The sequence below is a fragment of the Papilio xuthus genome, unplaced genomic scaffold (genome assembly GCF_000836235.2).
Source record: "Papilio xuthus unplaced genomic scaffold, Pxut_1.1 DF828952.1, whole genome shotgun sequence".
Classification (NCBI taxonomy): Eukaryota; Metazoa; Arthropoda; class Insecta; order Lepidoptera; family Papilionidae; genus Papilio; species Papilio xuthus.
The window spans coordinates 4686407-4707248 of NW_013529697.1; the positions used below are offsets into that span (position 1 = coordinate 4686407).

Sequence of the window (20842 nt, forward strand, 5' to 3'; positions counted from 1 at the left end):
TTAGACAAAATCAAACTGACTGTACCAGAATTTCAGAGTTTTTAAATCAGCCTTTATTTTTACAAACATTGAAAAAAATTTACTCTTTGATAACATTTTAAATAGCTTTAAATGCTTACAATACCAACATAACAAATCGATCACCATTTCGTCTAGGTTCGGGAGCCTTCGCAATGCAGCGACAAATCGGCATCGCGCCATCGCATTCGCACTCGCGTCAGGAGAAGACGTCTCACTTCTCGCGTCACGTCAGTCGATTGCGAATTGTCGATCGTGTTTAGTGTAATTTTCTCGTTAAAAGAAAGTTGATAAATTTTTATGATGTGATAAGAGTCTATGAGAGTAATGAGTTTCTTTAATTGATTTTAACACCCATAAAAATGAACGACGAAAAACAACCACTGCTGATAGGACCAACCAGTCCCCTAGATAATAACGAGATTCAAACAGTAGAATTAGCGACTGGACCTATCCTTACTCCAAAGGACGAAAAGGTGAAAAATGTGTACCATCCTGCATCAGAAAGGCACCTGGAACATCCCACTTCGAACTTCGATACGATGATTCACCTACTTAAAGGGAATATTGGCACTGGTATCTTAGCAATGCCTGACGCCTTTAAAAATGCGGGATTATATTTTGGTAGGTAAAATTAAATAATATTTCTATTATATAAGAAAGAATGGGCATAGATATCGATGGCATAAATTATAATAATAATTTAGGGACAGTCGCACTACGTCCACATTCGATAATATTGGAGTAAAACCATGTTTTTCTTATAGTTGCGTTTTTTACAAAAATCATGGTACTTATTTAAATTAAATTGCACGTCACCGCTAAATTCCTCTGAAATTGTAAATACCTAAACGTAAGACAAATTCTATTATGTATTACTACTACGTTTATTATATATAATAAATATTATTTTTTAGGTGTTTTTGGTACATTATTTATGGGATTTATTTGCACACATTGCATGCATATATTAGTTCAATGCGCAACGGAGCTTTGTGTAAGAAATCAAAGACCGGCGATGGGTTTTGCAGAAGTAGTTGAAGATGCATTTGCCATGGGCCCAGTAGCACTACGACCGCATTCTCAAAGAATGAAGTAAGTATTTTTGTAAATAATTATTTTATAAATAACGAAAACATTATGTATCATCATTACATATTCATTTTAAAAATGATTCCATTCCAGGCCTATGTGTTATGTACTTATATTTCACCCACTAGACTTATAATACAAAGCCATTCTTGACGGCGAGTTAGGTCAATATACGACTTAATTACGTAGATGGGGTTTAATTCGGAGAAAAATGTTATTTTTCAAATCAGTTTTACGTTCTGAAATAGGAAAAAATATATCACAACTACCGACATAGGGAAAGACTCATAGCTCACTATGAGTATTGAAAAACTCAGTCGCTATAATAACTGGAGAGAACTAATCGAGTATGTGAAATCCAATCAGAAAAAGTACTATTAATAATAGTACTAAAATAGCCGATACAGAACGAATAAGTTTCAAAATGTAGTCATACCACCTCGACGGTCGTTATTCTATGCCCGGACGGTTTTTGTGTAATTACCAGCTCCTGTCAACGACCTTGTAGAGTGATTTATCTATTACATCTCTTTTTAAAACGCATTTGACCACTAGGTTATCAATTACATTTATTTAAATTTTGTCATATTTTCGTTATAACAAAATATAATTAGACAGATATAAATATAATCTAACTAAAACTTAAATATAAGTCCACGTATCTTTGTGCTTTTATCGATGTTTCAAAAGATCCAGCATGCCCAATATGATTTTTTTTACTTTGTTTAATAATTTCTCAACATTAGCAGTTGTAGAATCAGTACCATAAACAAGAGACAATTTCTGCCACTGAGTTTGCGTTTAGACCGTTATTTTTTTTATGAAACAAAATTTCTTTAATGACGTCCATTTTTAAAACACACGACTTAAAGGACCAAATCAAAAACAGATAAAAGATTTTTAGCGCGAACTTATCAACTATACCTTGTTAGCTCTAACCCATAATATATTTTTGAACCTCAATTTATAACAATACGACGAATCATTACAACAAAAGCTAAATTAGTGGAATCGATACAATTCAAATAGTAAAAAAATATAAATCGATATATCGTTACAAAGTTCAACTCACGCTTTTTAATGTTCGAGATAAATAATTTTGTTTGTGGAAGATTTTGTACAACCTAAATAATGAGTGGAAAATATATTGTTTGTGTTTGAACTGTTCATTTATCAATCGTACTGATGTTGACTGAAACAGATTGCGGTGTGAATGTAATTAATTCACAGAGATAAGGAGTGCATTGCTAGTTTTATTTAGTTTGTATTTGTAATTTAGGCAGTTGTCGTAATTAAATGTTAAAATTACGATATACATATGAACTAGACTGTCGTGTAAATAACATACGAGATATGTTTTGTTAATTTATTAGGTAAATTGTTTTCTAATTCTCCATCAAATCTTAACTCCGACATAAGAGTTCTTCATGAATCATTTAGATTTTACTTATGTAACTTCGACCTATTTTGAGATTAATCGACTGTAATCAAATATATATAATTCTTGCTAATATTATAAATGCGAAGATTTGGATGTATGGATGGATAGATGTTTGTTTAAAGTATCTCTAGAATGGCTGCTTGAGCAAAGATGTAGAATATAGTCTATCACATAGACTATCAATTAATTTTTTTATTAATTCCGCGCGGACAGAGCCCGGCGACAACTAGTTATATTTGAGATAGAAAAGTTTAGCACAAATTTACTTAACGTAAATATACATTTGCTTGTAGGTTAACGAGTAGGAAGAATATTATTGTTCACTTTATTACATTTGTAACATGTATTTGTCTCAATAACAATTTATAAAGAACTAGCTGTCGCCCCCTACTACGCCCGCGCGTAATTAAAAAAAAAGGTTTCCTAAAGCGTTTTACCGGCAACTATTCGAATTTTTCTCATCTTTTAAACCTTCCCTAGACCTCCACGAACATTTCAAGACCAAGATAAGATAAATCCTTTCATCCGTTCTCGAGTTTTAGCGAGACTAACGAACAGCAATTGATTTTTATATATATAGAATATAAATTCAATACGATTATTTAATAAAACTTTCCGTTCAATTGATACATAGCAAATTATGCAATAATAATTCACTGATAGCGGTAACTTATCACGACAATAAACGATGTAATTTCTGTCTCCATTAATCACATCCTTACTGCTGCAAATGAAATGAAAATGACATATTTATCTATATATAATATGTTTGTTTCAGGAATATAGTAAATATATTTTTGGTAATAACACAATTGGGATTTTGTTGTGTTTATTTTTTGTTTGTTGCGACTAATCTTCAGGATACGTTGGAAATATTTCACATCAATCTGAGCGTACATACGTATCTAGTATTGCTATTTCCATGTTTCTTGGCCTTGGCAATGGTGAAGAATTTAAAGTATCTAACTCCAGTGTCATTGGTCGCTTCTATAATGACAGCTTGGGGGTTGATGGTAACATTCTACTATATATTGCAAAATTTACCCCACACCAGTACTGTGAAAGCGTTTGCGAGTTGGCATCAGTTACCTTTGTACTTTGGGACCGCTATCTTTGCGTTTGAGGGCATTGGAATGGTGAGTTGATTGTACATTAATTGTGAATTTCAATAACAAAACTTGTATAAGAATATATTGTATTGATTCCTACTCTCTCTAAAAAGGAGATGCTATATTTTTTTGTATAGATTTTTTGGCTGTGGTATCCTAAGATTAGGATATAACTTCGTTTAAGTTTAATAGCCGATGCAATTTGTATTTATGTAACATAGATTATATAGATCATTTTAAGGTACATATTTTATTAAATATTAACTCGGAGTTCACCATCGTAAACCAAAATGACTAAAAATTTGGAATTTACTACAAAACTTGAATAACTTGTTATATAAAATTTGACTAATAAACTCGTTGATGTCGATTTTGAAAAAATCTATTCGTTTCAAATTTCGTAAATTTTGAATAGCGGCACAAAAATACGTCGCGTGTTTTATTGCTTTGATGTACGATTAGTCCTTGAATTTACTATTTTCATATTCATAACCATGGGGTTTTAGAGACCAAAATCTCCTTCAAAACATATCGTTATCTCTGTTTCGCCAAATGATATGTTTTATACAGAGATTTTTATCTCAGAAACCAACGGTAACCGCAGTAATATTTTCTTTTTTAATTGTAATATTAAATTTGTATTTTTATTTATTAAGATTGTTTTTAGGTATTGCCTTTAGAGAATAATATGAAGACACCAGAAGCATTTGGAGGATGGAACGGCGTGCTTAACACGGGCATGGTGATAGTTGCCGTGTTATATGCTTCTATTGGGTTCTTTGGATACTTGAAATACGGCAGTCACGTGCATGGCAGTATCACTCTGAACCTACCGGATGATTTGTAAGTATACATTTTTCTAAATGTTTCTAGAAGCTAATTTTATATTTATGCCAGTATGTCTAGGTAATTGGCATCATATTAACCGGATATATCATCCGGTCATGAATTAATACTATCCGTTTGAATTATTACGTTCAATATGACAATAAAAGCTAAGGGAATTGTAAATATATTGATTTTTATTTAGGAAAAATTATTAAAGCTAATTTTCAGGTACAATTTGCGCTTGTATTGTTGCGGAATAAATTAAAAAAGGAACTGGACCAAGACCTTTACGTTAAAGTTTGCCAAATTATTATAAAAAGAAATTTTGAATTTGAAAAAAAAAATGCCCTTAGAATTCCTCAGTAAAATTTTACTCTGAATTTACCTACATTAAGACTGTACATCTGTAAAAAGATTAGGAAGCCGTATTTTTATAATCTGTTTATTTTATTTCACGTTTATATATTTTTTAGGTTGGCTCAAAGCGTACGAGCCGTGATGGCCTTTTCCATTTTCCTGTCTTTCGGCTTACAATTTTACGTGCCCATGAATATTGTATGGCCGTATGTTAAATCTAAATTGACTTCGGATTATGCTCTGAAACACGGCGAAGCAGCGACAAGAGTCGTTTTGGTATTTGTCACATGTAAGTTTTTTTATTCAATGTATTTACAATAGCATCTCACCGTGGGTTTCTGAGACCGAAATCTCCGTATAAAATATAATATATCTCTAGATTTAGAACCAACCATTTACTTAAGTATGTTAATACTAACTTTACGTGAAAGTAAGCAAAAAAAATTGTTGTAGTTTGCTTCGAACAAAATCTTTTTTTCTTTTTCAAAGCAGAACATCTTTTGCACTCTGCTTTATAAACTTTTATAATTATTTCGGAAGTATTACAGCAATACTTAATACATACAACTTCCATTAAGTAAATGTGCCAGCTCACTTAATAGATACTTACTCTTTACTTAGATTAATTCCCATAACTACGTCATCAGTTTCATTTCAAGTAATAAAATATTGTTACTGCGATATAGAATGAAGTAATACTTAGGGCGCGCTATAAATGTTCTATTGGTAATTTCATGGAAGATAAAACAATTGAAATAAACGAGAGTCCAAGGGATTTATACAGGTTTCTCGCTTATCCAGGTTTGGCTGTATATCTTATACTAGTTTTCGCCCGCGACCCCATCTACGCGGAATTAAAAAAAAAAACTATCGTTCGCTGCGTAAATTTATAAAGCTTAAAGCCTTCCTCTATAAATGGACTATCCAACAAAAAATATTTTTTCAAATCGGACCAGTAGTTCCTGAGATTAGCGCGTTTAAACTAACAAACACTTCCGCTATATAATATTATCGCATATATAAAATTCTCATGTCACAATGTTAGTTACCATACTCCTCCGAAACGGCTTGACCGATTTTTATAAAATTTTATATGCATATTCAGTAGGTCTGGGATCGATTACTATCTATTTTTTAATCCCGTGCTGACAGAGTCGCGTACGACAGCTAGTTACTTATAAACAATTTAATTACCACGTCACTATTTTGCTTAAATCGTTGCTACGAACAAATTAATCTTGAAACAAAACTCGTTAATTGTCCTAAATATGTAATAATTTGACTCAAAAGGTTATCTATTGCTTTCAACGCTGTATTATCAATTACAGTAACTAGACGCTAATGAAACTTTAACATATTATTTGAAGTATAAATAAGTAAGAAAAACAAAATACTTTTTATCATAGCGAAATTTAAACAAAACTCACCATATGATCGGTTAGAATTTTCATTAAGTTCAAATATATAAAATAAAATTGATTAATTCATTTCGAACATTACAATTCAGAGGAAAATAGCAACAAATAAAATAGAACTATAAAGAAAACTAACTGTCGCCCGCGACTCCCACTTTAAGGATTAAAAAAAATTAGTAATCTATGTGTTCTTCCAGACTACGTTCTACATCCATGCCAAGTCTCATCGAGATCCGTTGAACCGATCTGCAGATACATTCTAATAAACATCCATCCATCCATCTAAACATTCGCATTTTACAATATTAGTTAAGAAAAACGAACCACGCCATACAATTTTTATAGCTAAAATATTGTTTGTTGTCGGGGGCGTATCTAGTAATTTGCTAAAGGCTAATGGAATCTGGCTGTCCTGTCCCCAGATGACAATAACGTTCTTATCATATGACATTTAATTACCGATCCATGTCAAGTTGATAATTCACGTATATTTCCGCGTAATATTACACATTTTAGCTTATAACTTTGTTATATTTTAAAAAAATTATACATTACTTGCTGTCGTCGGTTACTCCATCCGCGTGGAATTAAAAAAAATAGTAGCCGCGTTGAATTAAAAAAAAATAGTAGTAGTAGTTGTATGTGTTCTTCCAGACTATGCTGTAAATCTATGTTAAATTTCATCGTGATCCGATATGTTGTTCTGGAGATACCTTACCTTTTACCAGTGGTAGAGCCCGCTTTAACATCTTCGCAAGAATTGGCCCGGCTCGCCCGGTGAAATACCACGACCACACAGAAGACAGGCGTGAAGTAGAAGCAATTCCGCGTTTCATCTGATGAGTGTGCGTCCCGGAGACCTTATATAGTCCTCTTTCCTTTCCCACTCTCTTTCTTATAAGGAAAGGATGGGAAGTGGACTTTCCGGATGAGAGGATGCATGGAAAGGGAAAATATTTTCTTTCTGTGCATCCTCTCCTCCATCGATTAAAGGTAGGCAACGCTTATGCAATTGCGCATGTCTATGGACAACGGTCACCTCGCTATTTCAGTGTTTTTAGGTGGCCACTCGCTCGTAGACAATATACATAGTTCATGTTTGCGTATATTGGTATAATTAAAATTCTAATATGTATGCAATTTAAATAACTATCACAATTCTAGAATATTATTACGACATCGAAAAAATGCATAATTAAATGTCTTATAATCGTGTAGGGAGATAAAAGCTTGCATTTTAATGGCTCGCTGGCGTCACTAGTATTGATTTTGGCTGGCATTGTAGTTCAAGGCCTTTTAACGACGTCTACATATTTATAATGTGTGCAACTATGATTCAATCTTAGAGCTATACGAATGCACCCTTAAAAACGGTTATATTTCAAGTGATCTAAATTGTAACCTTAAGGTTTACGACACATCCAATAGTTGAGTACGATTTTAATTCTGAAATGGATGTACGAGATAAAAGAAATTCGAAATCTCTATTTTACAATATCCACTTAATCTTAATAATGAGATGGATTGATGCTTGTGAGAAGGTATCTCCGGGACGGCCCAATAGAAATTCTTGTGAAATTTGGCACATATGTAGAACATAGTGTGTAGGAACACATAGGCTACTTTTAAAGTTTTTTTTTTAATTTCGCGCGGACGGCGACTACTAGTATTATTATGCGAAAGACCAGATGTGTGGATGTTAGAAAGGTACGTTCGGTACGGCGCAAAGGATCTTGATGAAATTTAGCAAAGATGTAGAACATAGTCTGGAAGAACACATAGGCTACTAATTAAGGTTTTTTTAATTCCGCGCGAACGGAGTCGCGGTCGACAGCTATTATTAAAGCTAGATCAATAACAAAAGGGTCGCATAGCTCGTTAGTTACTAGATATGACGAGTTGAGTAGCAATTTGGTTAACTTTCACCGGTATTAGACCGTATGTAGGCCGTCTCAATTCAGTAATCATCGCATTGACTTCGTTCTACGTTGAAGAACGACTAACTCGTCAAATTACACATCTAACGGGGCATATTGTTTATATCTTAAGAACATTCAAACTGCGCAACTATTTTTAATTTATTTCGAACGTCAGAATTCTAATTTCAATCGGGTCGTTGTTCTTATTACGTTCTAAATTTGCGAATCTGTGGATAGAGTACATAGATAGATAAGATATTTGTCTTTTTTAATTGATCGCATACAGAACTCGTTCTGTTAATGTCGTTAACGAGGAAAATCTTTTAAGATATTTCTTCGTGAATATGGAGATTTTATTGCCCTAAATCTATTTCTGTTACAAGATTTGTAACAAAGCTACATTTTATAAAAAAAAAAATCCAAAATTACACATGACATTTAAATACACACTTGAATTTTGTCGCCTTATTCATTTATGAAATGTCTCAAGAATCGTAAACTGGAAGATTGTAAAATTTGTCGTGCACTGTGAAAAATGTTTATTAATAATTATAACCTATATTTTTTTCAGTTGTGTTGGCGGCAATTATTCCTAATCTGAGTGGAATTATTTCCTTAGTGGGTGCGTTTAGCAGTTCCGCTCTGGCGATCATTTTCCCGCCATTCATCGAGATCATAACGTTTTGGCCAGACAGGCTCGGCAAAGATGACTGGAAACTATGGAAAGATGTACTAATTATCGTATTCGGTGTGTCCGGTTTTGCTTTCGGTACTTACGCAAGCATAGACAATATACTACAAACTCCGTAAACCAAAGACAAAAGATACAGATCTCCGATTCAGTCAAATGGTACAATGACAATAATTTTATCTAGTTTTTAATTGAGATTTTACGCATAGCTGTTAGGTGTAGGTTCAATATGTACTCACAGAATGTATTTTTTAGGAGAACCCTTATAAAAGTATTACAAATTTAATATTTATCATAAAATATTAGTTACATATTTAACTAAATTATTAAACAATATATTATATGACGCTTCGCAATAAGACGTACGAGTTAATTCTGATCCAAAGTGTATATGTTAAAGATTTATTTATTTACTTTTATAAATATATTTTTGTTAATATTTTGATGTAAGTAACGATTACTGTGATATGATAATTTTTATTTACGCAAATGATTATTTTTAGTAGTGATAATTTTTATGTTGTCTTGAGTGCTTTTAAAGCGTTTGAATAACCATAGATAAATTATTCTATCTGTCACTTCATTTATATTATTTCGACTGACAACATTTGCAAATGTTTAAAACTTGAAATGAAAATAGCACAATTACTACTATTATTTTTAAATGGATTTATTTTAATGTTAAAATATTTTATTTCGACTAATTAATAAATATTTTTATCGCTTTCACAAAATGGCAGTTAAATAGTTATAATGGATTATTACGTCTTAATAATTGAGTAGGACAATTATTGTCGTTTGAATTATAAAAAAATTGCGAAATATTAAAAAGATATGTTAGTATAATATATTTAGAGCTTTTGCGATATGTGAAAAATAAGAATAATCAAAAAGAAAACGAAAAGGTACAAATATTTGATAATTATTAACTCGTCTATTTATTCTTAATAGAACTAAATATACATAAATTTGAAAGTTTAAATATGTAAATGATGTTCTATATTACATCCCAAAACACGATTACCATTTTGAATATTTATTTTATAAGATAATTGAAAATTTTATTCCAAGTTGGTAATAGTTTTAGAACCAAATGATACTTTTAATTTACCAAAATAGGTAATAATTTACCAATGACGTAATACAAGAAACACGTGACACAAGTTTATTGAAAACGCACATTTACAGTTACCAAACATTATATTGAATATATAATATTCTAGATTATATTTCAAATAATATTCGCTGATTCCGGTGTTACCATAATAAAAGGTAAAAAATAAGTAAAAAAAAATCGACAAGCTTAATACGCATTAATATTGTGCTGTGTATTTTACGCGCTTTTGAAATTATCTACGATTGTAACGAACAAAAATTGTTTAATTGTATTTTTAGCTCTATTTTCGTATTTTAAGAGCTTGCAAGTGTATAGAGTAATATTTATATATGAATTGACAAAATGTGTTGCAAATCTACGCTGTGTAATCAAATGTGTATATGTATTAAAATTACAAAAAAATCATGTATTTATGTTAACAGTTTAAGGCAATAAATTTTATGACAGCATGACACGAGTGTGTAATTTCCCAATATTATGAATAAGACGTAAACTTGAAATAGATTTAAAGAAATATTTTGCAATAACAAATCGTAGCGAATTCTCCTTAAATTGATCTTAAACGATAAGGAATGATCTCGCAATTAAATCGCCACACATGATTTTTCTGGTATTTCGAAAATGTGAAAATGGCAACATTATCCGGTGCAGCTACCACCCCATTAGTGGTCAAACATGATGCTATCAAGATAACTTTTTTAGTTCACATATTTTCGAACTGCCATCATTTTCGATGTGGCGACCTTTGTGGAACTATAGAAAAACGTATCCGTGGTAGTAGTAAATCATTCTACTAGAATATACTTTTGTTGCAATTTCATACACTACACATGACTAAATTACTACAGTAACAAAAGGACCGGACCCACCGGACCAGATAGTTTGTGGTGCTAAGACTTAGCGGCTAAGTGGTTGTAACCTCAGGAAACAAACATAATGTGAAATAATTTTATGAATTTATAATTATTAATTACTGTCTAGGTTATTCGCTTCGTATGAAAAATTGTTATCAAAAAGTATTTAGTTTTTATATTATCTTGAATCTTGATTTTGCAAATTAATAATTTTCGTTTGTTTTCTCAAATATTGTTAAAGAAAGTTTATGATGTTTCGGAACGTAATACAGAAAGTGGCAATGCTTATGCCAAATGTCATTCGGCGACAACAATTAAAAAATGTCGGAATCGTGTCAAGACGGTAATTGTCATGGAAATAACGAATATGGCCCTGACGAATCACCAACGAAGCTTATCGTCAATTACATTCCTGAAGTTATGACGCAGGATATGATGTTCTCACTTTTTTCAACCATGGGTAAATTAGAAAGTTGTAAATTGATAGCGAACAGAGGGTATGGTTTCGTCGAGTATACTTGTCCTGAAGATGCAGTCAAAGCTCGAAAGGCTTTCAATGGTCTGCTGATGCAGAACAAGACTCTGAAGGTGTCACACGCGCTGCTCAATCCAGAGTTAAAACCACCATCGAAACCGGAAGCGGACTGGAACCTCTATGTATGTAATTTACCTAATGAACTGACCTTGCAGGATTTACATGGACTTTTCGCACAATTTGGTAAAATAGTCAATTCTCGTATTGCCGCCGGCATAGCTTTTGTATTGTATGAACACCAATATGAGGCTGAGAGAGCCATCCAGAGTATCCACGGCACTACTCCTCCTGGATTTATGCATCCATTAACTGTTAAGTATGCTAATAAGAGTAATCCAAACAAACATAAAAACAATAACAATAATTTTTCTAAAAACCCATTGGTGAAGCCTTATCATTGGATTAATCACATGAACGCCTTAGGAGACCATGGCTCCCCAGGTACATGGTCTATTTATATTTATAATATTGCTCCTGAAGTAGAGGAATTGACTTTATGGCAATTATTCGGTCCATATGGTGCTATTGTATCTGTTAAGATAATTAAGGATCATCAAACTAATAAAAGCAAAGGCTTTGGTTTTGTAACAATGAGAAATTACGATCAGGCAGCGATGGCCATACAAAGCCTGAACGGTTACATCGTCCATGGTCAACCTCTATCCATTAGTTTCAAGACGCAAAAGAGATAATGTCACAATTTGGGGCCTTATACAATTTACAATATCAATACAGTAATAAATAGACAAAATGATTGAATTCTTTTCCATTGATTGGCATCATTTGATACAAAATGAAATAGTTTGGAGCTTGGAATGGGAGCCGGAGTGCACTTACTGTTTGTGAAGTCTGTTGACTCTTGTTAAAAATATTATATTACTTTGAGCTATCAACATTGTTAAGTTTGTTTCTTATTATGAATAATAATTTATTCAGTTTGCTCGTTAAATGTTTCAAGTTTACTAGGATTTTAAGATTTTGTAATGATGTATGTTATTTGGACTTCAACATCAGTTGTGAGCTATGTGCTTTGATTTTTTTTTTTATTATTTAAGTATAATCAATCTTTATAAAGAATGTGCTTCTACAAGATCTAATTAATTTAAGCCACAATGAGATGTTTAATCAGCTATTAGGTTTAGTGGTACACTTTTTATAACATGATGTCTATTTAGGTAGTGAAAACGAAATCTAGATTATATCATATTTATACATTTAGTATAAAAATTTGCTGAATTAAAGTTCATTTTCACAATTTTAATGTGTCTTTGTATTGTCTACAACTTGTATGGGGTATTTTCTATTTGGAATGATGATAAATGCAGTTTGTATTGAAATAGCTCATAATGTATGTGTTGATGTCTGACGTCATACATTTGTGATCTATTTGAATAAGAGCACATGTTTGTATTATAACACACTGCCTTTATTTAATTATAAATAGGTCCTGTTTTATTTTATTGAATTGCACCCTAGTAAATTTTTAGTAGAAAAATTTTATGATTACAATAATTCTTCCCATATCTTATAAATAGGCATGTATTTCAAAATTTATATAATCTTTGTATATTTTTATAATTAGAGATTAAAACTTTTGTTTTTCTTACACAGCTATATATGTGTAAATTCAGCGAGTATATAATAAACTTTAATTTGGATTTGATGCACTATACAATTGTAAAATTAAGTTTCGGTTTTTGATGTTGTCCAAAATTTGTATAAATATTTATTAATAATTTTGTTTTATGAAGCAATAATTTTATGGTATATTGTCACTAACATTTATCAATTTATAATCATTAAAAATGATTTTTATAAATTTTAAATTTGATTTTTTTCATAATTTCAACCAACCGAATTCGAATTCAATTTGATAAAAGTATACACGTGACAAAATAATATACATAGAGATTATACATGTTATTTCACGAATCAAGTTTTTTTAAAAAAAAAAGCACAAGAATTGCTATCACGATCAGTTACAAAACTTACAAAGTTTATTTTCGGCAGTAGAAATAATCGAGAGATATAAACATAAATCCCTCTTGAGGTTATTAACCTCTACAGTTACAAATGTATCGTGAAAATAAGTTTGGTTTCTCGATTTCGAAATATTTCGATATAGGTAGCTTACTGTCTGTTCTCGTAACCGGCAACCTTATTTCAAATACGATGATGTAATTACGTCACGAGATAGCAACAACTGGGTTAGAATATCAGTCGCATAATAAATCAACGCCTCATTTAGTGGTTAATTACAATAGTATTTATTAAACGTGCAATACTTTAATGAATTATCTAAATCATTCGTATTCCTGACTCCTTGACCCGTTTTATCTGCAGTCCAAATAATGTACTAAATTGCGATTGATATTTCAAAGATGCAGACGCAAAATTAGTAAGATCTAATTTTGTTTCATAATGTAAGGAACATTTTTACAATTTATATGGAAGCTTGTAATTAATTATTAACAAATTGAGTAAACACTTTTTGCACAACCAGCGAACAAAAAATTAATTATTGCAAAGATGATTCCATTTTAAACTAATGGATTTAACTTCATTATCTTGTGTCTTCAGGTCATATTTCCAATGGGCTCAGAGCCTACCCAATTTCATTAGCAATAAAACTTTTTGCTAATCAAAGGTGACTAGGGTATAGTGAGTCGGCTGGCCAAGTGTGAGTATAAAGAACGCTATTTTGAATTCTAAATAGCAGTTTTTATTTGTCATTAAAATATATTTAATATAAGAGTGAAGTAAATGCGTTTAACGTTTTCACTTCAACACGGAAGTATTGAAAAATGATTTACTTCCGATGTAATGCAATCACAATACAACACGCGATCATAGTTTCAACATAAATAGGTGGATAGTGAATTTTAACATGGCTAACCAAAGAAGTGTAACTTTGTAAAGGCTTAGATAATCCGTTCCTTTTGAACGTTTAGTCCGTTCTTTTATTATTACAAGTGAACAATTTTTTTAATTACAAAACCATCACCTTATCGATGTTAAAGCTCGGATTTGTAACCGATACAAGAATAAATAGATGTTGTTTTTTATCCGTTGTAATACGTACATAAATTACCGCACTAATAATGCTCTTGGAAAGTGAGTCATTGTTAACACGTCGTGCAATTTCATACACGACCACAAAGAGACTTTGTACCATGTTTATCATGAAAATTTTCGTTGTAATTACATTCTATGAAAACAAGTAACATACTTTCAATATGATCAAACATTAAACCTAATTTTTCTAATCCGTTAATGATTTGATTGTCACTTTTGATTTCCATTAATTTGAATATGGCGCTTCAAGAGGCCAGTACGGCGCATGTCCATAGACTTAAGAATCAATAGAGTGACAGTAGCATTTGTTTGACGCTGCAAGTGGACGTTCTTTGCTACTATAAGATTTGTGTGTTCTATGAATGCTGGTGGTCTAGAGGAGTTTTGATTGTTGGTGTTAAGGTGCAGTGGCCGTGGCGGACGGAGAGAATACAGGTTCGGCGGCGGTCGGCGTCGGCCTCGCCGTGAATAGCAAGGTATTTTTCACATAAATGTTAAATTTAACACATCCAGATCCTCCGACTCGACCTGTGAGTTAACTGACTTTAAGTCCAAGGGTGAAAAGGTAGCGTTAGAGTAAAGGCTCAAATGAAAAAAATAGAATGCGCATTTTGTAGTACAGATTTATTTCAATTTGCACGGCAGTTGGTTGCATGCCGTGGAAGAAATGTTAAAGCGCCATCTAGTGGTTTGGAGAAATAATAATGTGGACAATGCAAAAATATATACCGCGAAAAGTTTGCATAAAACCAATCCATAAAGGTACTAGGTTGTCATACTTTTCTTTCCATCAATCTAAAACAAATACTTGTATCGCTGATAAAGTACGTAATATTTGGGCCTTTTTAAATTGTTATCAACTTATAAATAATTAATAATCTTTCCCTCTTATTTAAAATAGTTCTTAAAGAATAAATGTAAAAATGATGGTATAAATAAGGTACATACAAATGTTTTTGACATTCTGTGTTTAGTGTCCATTTCGACTTAGCGGTGCCGCTGTGTGAGCAATTACGGAATTAGTCGTAATTTCAAACCGTCTACCATTACGCCCACACTAAAAGTTGGAATGTAATTTTCTAGGATAAGATACGACACAGTAATGTGTATTAGATTATTTTATACTTTATTTACTTGATGTATACTATTGTACAATTCGTAGCGATAGTAATGGAAGACTAAATTATTATTTTAAAAGTGAACGTGAAATTGAATGGTTAGTACAGATTGGGGTAAATGAAATGTTTTTAACCCAATATTTAGGTGAAGTAAAAAAATCGGTCGAGTGTAAACGGATATAGACACGTCATGCGGTTGTTTAACCGCAGTGCGGCGTTGCTTCATAGAGTTTCAATAATTTGTGCTATAGAATATAGAAACGTATAGATTTACCTAGGTAACCTTATATGTTCTAACCTATAAATTCATTCTGTCTTGGTAAAACGTTTAAAGTCGAGTTAATTAATTTACATGTTAATTATCTTTCCCAATACAAAGATGACGTATTTTATCTTTCATCGAAATAAGGCTGCTTTTACTCCATATTTTACAATTAGTCAGTGTTATTTTCCTACTCATACAAATTTTTAAGTCGTCGTAAAAATGAAGTCGTCTGTTAATGAATATTGTATAAATCAAAAGGAATGTGGTAAATTTTTATGGGAAAACCTATAATTTGTACGCAAGCCATATAACTTAGTGTTTAGGTAGTATACGTTGTTACCGTCCTGTGTCTTTTTAGTTTTACCTACCCTCAATTTGTTCAAGGTTAAGTTTTCCTTAGAATGGGGTTAATTATTCCTGTTAATAACCTTCAGTCAAGCACGAAGTAAACATATCAACTACATTTAGCTGAATTTAGTATTTCTAATAGCAACCCTAAATAGAAAAGCTGTTCTTTTGCTAATATGTACTGTAATATAGATGCAAATCTATAGTGTTTGGTTTAATGTATAAGGTGTACCCGAGGCCGGGGGCGGCGCGGGGAGTGTGGGCGCTCCCGCAGCCGCCCCCCTGCAACATGGCGGCCGAGGAGGCGCTGCCCGCCTGCTCCCCACTCTCCCCGGACACACCCGCCGCGCCTCCACGCATCACTACCAACTTCACGCACCTCTCGGATCTCCATCAGCTCATCTTCGAGGCTGTACGATCCGGGTATAGTTAAACACAGAGTTCTAAAGTAAATAATACTAAACTCTCGTGCTATGGCATCCAAACTTAATTAAAAAATGCATTTTTAAAAGCTGTAAAGTATATAAAAATGTGAACACGTGTCTTCTGGCAGTCTTGCAGTAAAGTTGTATCTTTTACAGTGAAGTTTGTGAGATAGAGAAGGTTGTGGAGAAGCTGGGTGTGGAGGTGCTCAGTGCGCGAGACCAGCACGGCTACACGCCAGCGCACTGGGCAGCTCTTGACGGCAGCGTCGCCGTAATGCGTTACCTCGTCGAGAGTGGCGCACCGATCGACCTCTCGTGCTTGGGAACACAGGTACACAATACACCTCTTTACATATAGTTACACAATTTAAATCTTTAGTGTAATTTCTTAGAGTTCTTAATATAGATATGTTTTGTTGTCTTTAGTTCTAAGATGTCCTTTCCACTGAATTGTTTCAGGGACCAAGACCAATACACTGGGCGTGCCGCAAGGGCCACGCCTCTGTGGTCCAAGTGCTGTTGCAATCAGGGGTCGCAGTCAATGCAGCAGATTTTAAAGGTCAAATGTTTTTTCATCAATAAGTTTGTTAACATTTATTAAGAAGTTTGAAAATATTCGTAGCATGAAATATTTACAGATTATTGCTGACATTTTGACATTTTCATAGTCGGACGCATTTTCTAGCATTTTGTACATTTGCTAATCGTATTATCACAGGCGTTACATTACACGAACGTTGCCTAATTTACATCACAACATCTACATGTTCAAGCTCACCTAATAATTACAATAAGTTTCATTTCAGGTCTAACCCCGCTAATGACGGCATGTATGTACGGCAAGACAGCAACCGCGGCGTATTTACTGGGTATGGGCGCGGCGACGCGTCTCTCTGACATCAACGGAGACACCGCGTTGCATTGGGCCGCCTACAAAGGCCACGCCGATCTCGTGCGCCTACTGATATACTCCGGCGTGCCTTTACACTGCACGGATAACTTCGGATCAACACCTTTACATCTCGCCTGTCTTTCCGGGAACCTTACGTGTGTTAGATTGTTATGTGAAAAGGTAATTTACACTGAACATTCACAATATGTACTTCTCACTTTTTTATAAGATTTAAGATCGATAATAGCAATGTATTCTTGCATAATTTGGTACATCATCAGTTTTTAACAGGCGTTAATGTTAAAAAATAGTCGAGCCGGCTTTTCGCTCTACTTTCTGCATCTTTATATCATAACTTTATAACAATTTCTTTGCATCTTCCACAGGCAATTCTAAAATGATTCAAGTTTTTAAATTGTAATCATTTCCTTATTATAGGTGAAAGCAGAATTAGAACCCCGCGACAAGAATGGAAAAACACCGTTAATGCTGGCGCAGAGTCATCGGCACGCTGAGGTTGTGAAACTGCTGCAGAAAGAAATGAAGAGGAAATCGCACTGGATGCCGCCACTCTCTGAGCTCTGGGCGCTGCTGTTCGGAGGCGCGGGAGACTCGAAAGGACCTTTACTGTTCTTCTTGGTCTCCGTCCTGCTGTGGGGCTATCCGATGTATATAATACGGGTAATAACAAAGTTATTTAATTATTTAACCACATAAATTAATATTCATTGTATGTTTTATGAAAAATCTAATTACTTAGCTTAGGAAAATTTTCCCTAGCCATAACATTTTTTTTAGGTTCTTAAAAAAATGATTAATTAAATTTTTCATTGGTTATAATTAAAAAAAAATCTAGCCCATAATGATTTTCTCCAATTTCAGTGCATACCTCTAACATGGAATACATTACGTCTATCACATTACTTCTTTTTGTACTGGAATGTAATAATGTGGCTGAGCTGGGTGGTCGCCAACCGGCGCGACCCCGGCTACATCCCGCAGAACTCTGAGACATACTACCGCGCGATCCGACAGATACCTTACTATGATAAGTGGAAGAAACGGAATGTCATCCTCTCACGTCTGTGCCATACTTGTCGATGTTTAAGACCTTTAAGGTATAGAACTAGCAAATATTATTTTACACACTTAAGCCTTATATAGCTTAAGCCCTGATGGTGATGATTCTGTTACTGTCTCTTTAGCTAATTGATATAATTTTTCATTTCAGAGCTAAACATTGTCGGATTTGCAAACGTTGTGTGGCGTACTTCGACCATCATTGCCCTTTCATCTACAACTGTATCGGCGTTCGAAACCGAATGTGGTTCTTTTTATTTGTAATGAGTGTTGCTATAAACTGCACGCTATCTATATACTTCGCCTGTTATTGTCTGTTTTTAGAGGGTTTTGGTTTATTGTACATGCTTGGACTTTTAGAAGCTATAACGTTTTGCGCGCTCGGTTGGATTCTTACTTGCACATCGGTGAGTACTTTTATTGATTTAACTACAATTTTTATTCAGTGACTTAATACCAATTGTTGTACACTTTTGTAATTTGTATGCAGATTCTTCACGCATGCATGAACCTGACTACTAACGAAATGTTTAACTACAAACGATATCCTTACTTGAGGGACAAGAGAGGTCGCTACCAGAATCCATTCTCACGAGGACCTATCATGAACTTCATAGAGTTCTTCGTCTGTCTCCCGGATAAATACGATGAACATGACTTCTTCTATGAGGAGAGCATTTGATACGAAGTGCGCTGACAAAGCGACAGCAGCCTGTCACGGAAGAAGGCAAAGGAAGCTGTCATCTTGTCACAACAGGCTCAAACCAGCAGGAATGCTAAGACTAAGTTTGCAGTTTAATGCTTGATAAGACAGTTGCCTCACTTGCTAAAATTATAGCTATTTTGCTAAGAAGTGGCTGCGCAGGAGCATTTGCAAAGCATTCGTTGCAAAGGACTCTAAAAATTGTGTGATTGCGGGACTATGAAATACATTAATCACAATAAAGTGCTGATTATTTTAGAGCACCGTATTAAAATGTGTAATTTACTTCTGCTTATTTAACGCCTTGCACAAGAATTAGATATAAAAAGAGAAACATATTAACTGAATTGTGTCTAAAAATGTCAACTGAAATTTCGATGTCTATTAAAGCATAGCGGTATTAACGAAAATATCAATTTTACAGTAAACTTTAGGTCTTAAGTGCATTTTTATCAGGATTAAAAACTCGATATATTTGGTATTAAGACTATTCAGAGATATTTTAAAATATAGTCAAGAAACTTACAAAGTCGGCCTTTGCTATGTAAAACAGGGTTATGGGATGTATGGGAAATGCATTAAATAAAACACAAATATTACATCAGTCTCAGTATAATGTGAATTTATAGCTGACACAAGCAAAAGTACATCTACGTAACTATTACATGTTAAGCACATCGATATTACGCTGGTTATGAATAAAATTTTGAAAATTATCCAAACTTAAAAAAAAGCGTCTACTTTCTAATTACCCTCTTAAATATATCACAACGTTTCATGAATGATACTATGTGTAACACGATACACACACACACTACATTTATATGTAGACATTGATTCCATCTCAAACTCTACCAAGCGAATTAAAAAATAACGTATATTTGAAAAGTGCAATGCTAGTAATCGTCTATCAATCACGTGAGCCTCGAGAGGATCCGAAAAAATCACGGAACATCACGGGAAGGTGCAAAATATATCACGTGATTTTCTAACTAATTAAGGTGAAGGTTAATATGAAACCAGATATCGCCAGGGAGGGATTTCAAAAGTTGATAACATCACGTAATTAATAAACGGCCACTAAATACAAAATTATTACGTCCTGAAAGAATATTTTTATCATTATAGCTTTTTCTGGTATACAAATGTGGGACTCTATTCTAATTGTTATAAACATTAAAATTTTAATGCCTCAGTTTTATGTCGTTTTAATTTCCTCTTCCGTATCTAATTATCTTTTTTAGATAAAATTATAGACAAATAAATAGAATTATCTGTAGATAATACTGGCTTGTGAAATAACAATGAAAATGCATAAAAAGCGATGACAAAAAAATCGAAGACAATTTTATATTAACAGAATCTATGTTACTAAGATTTTTTCGCATGTAAGTGAATTCATCTTACGAATCGGCAAATGTGTTAATTATTTTTTATGAAAGAATTGAATTAATTGAAATTATTTTATATAAAAAGCTACATTTGTAACAATTTTTGATATCCATCGGAAGGACATTTGGTAAGACGTCAATTTTTATGGAAGATTTCTACTAAAAATTA

General features: G+C 33.1%; 3 protein-coding genes across 5 annotated transcripts; all 3 read left to right on the plus strand.

Annotated features, from left to right (window-relative positions):
- Positions 1 to 164: 164 nt before the first annotated feature.
- Positions 165 to 9481, plus strand: LOC106126119 (proton-coupled amino acid transporter 1). Its single transcript, XM_013323589.1, has 6 exons — positions 165 to 642; positions 936 to 1113; positions 3330 to 3687; positions 4328 to 4503; positions 4962 to 5134; positions 8751 to 9481. Exons 1-6 carry the CDS (start codon positions 381 to 383, stop codon positions 8987 to 8989), a joined length of 1386 nt encoding a protein of 461 aa, XP_013179043.1. The 5' UTR covers positions 165 to 380; the 3' UTR covers positions 8990 to 9481.
- A 1649-nt stretch (positions 9482 to 11130) lies between these two features.
- Positions 11131 to 13151, plus strand: LOC106123962 (ELAV-like protein 2). Its single transcript, XM_082930814.1, has one exon. It carries the CDS (start codon positions 11163 to 11165, stop codon positions 12066 to 12068), a length of 906 nt encoding a protein of 301 aa, XP_082786940.1. The 5' UTR covers positions 11131 to 11162; the 3' UTR covers positions 12069 to 13151.
- Positions 13152 to 13888: 737 nt separating this feature from the next.
- Patsas (palmitoyltransferase Patsas) lies at positions 13889 to 20584 on the plus strand. 3 transcript variants are annotated; one of them, XM_013323253.1, is made up of 9 exons: positions 13889 to 14927; positions 16409 to 16605; positions 16764 to 16938; positions 17067 to 17166; positions 17414 to 17679; positions 17938 to 18180; positions 18382 to 18617; positions 18731 to 18986; positions 19070 to 20584. In XM_013323253.1, exons 2-9 carry the CDS (start codon positions 16472 to 16474, stop codon positions 19259 to 19261), a joined length of 1602 nt encoding a protein of 533 aa, XP_013178707.1. In that variant the 5' UTR covers positions 13889 to 14927; positions 16409 to 16471; the 3' UTR covers positions 19262 to 20584. The 3 variants fall into 3 exon arrangements, with proteins under 3 accessions (XP_013178707.1, XP_013178697.1, XP_013178716.1); XM_013323243.1 differs by lacking the exon at positions 13889 to 14927 and adding an exon at positions 15398 to 15667; XM_013323262.1 differs by lacking the exon at positions 13889 to 14927 and adding an exon at positions 15703 to 15847.
- Positions 20585 to 20842: the final 258 nt, after the last annotated feature.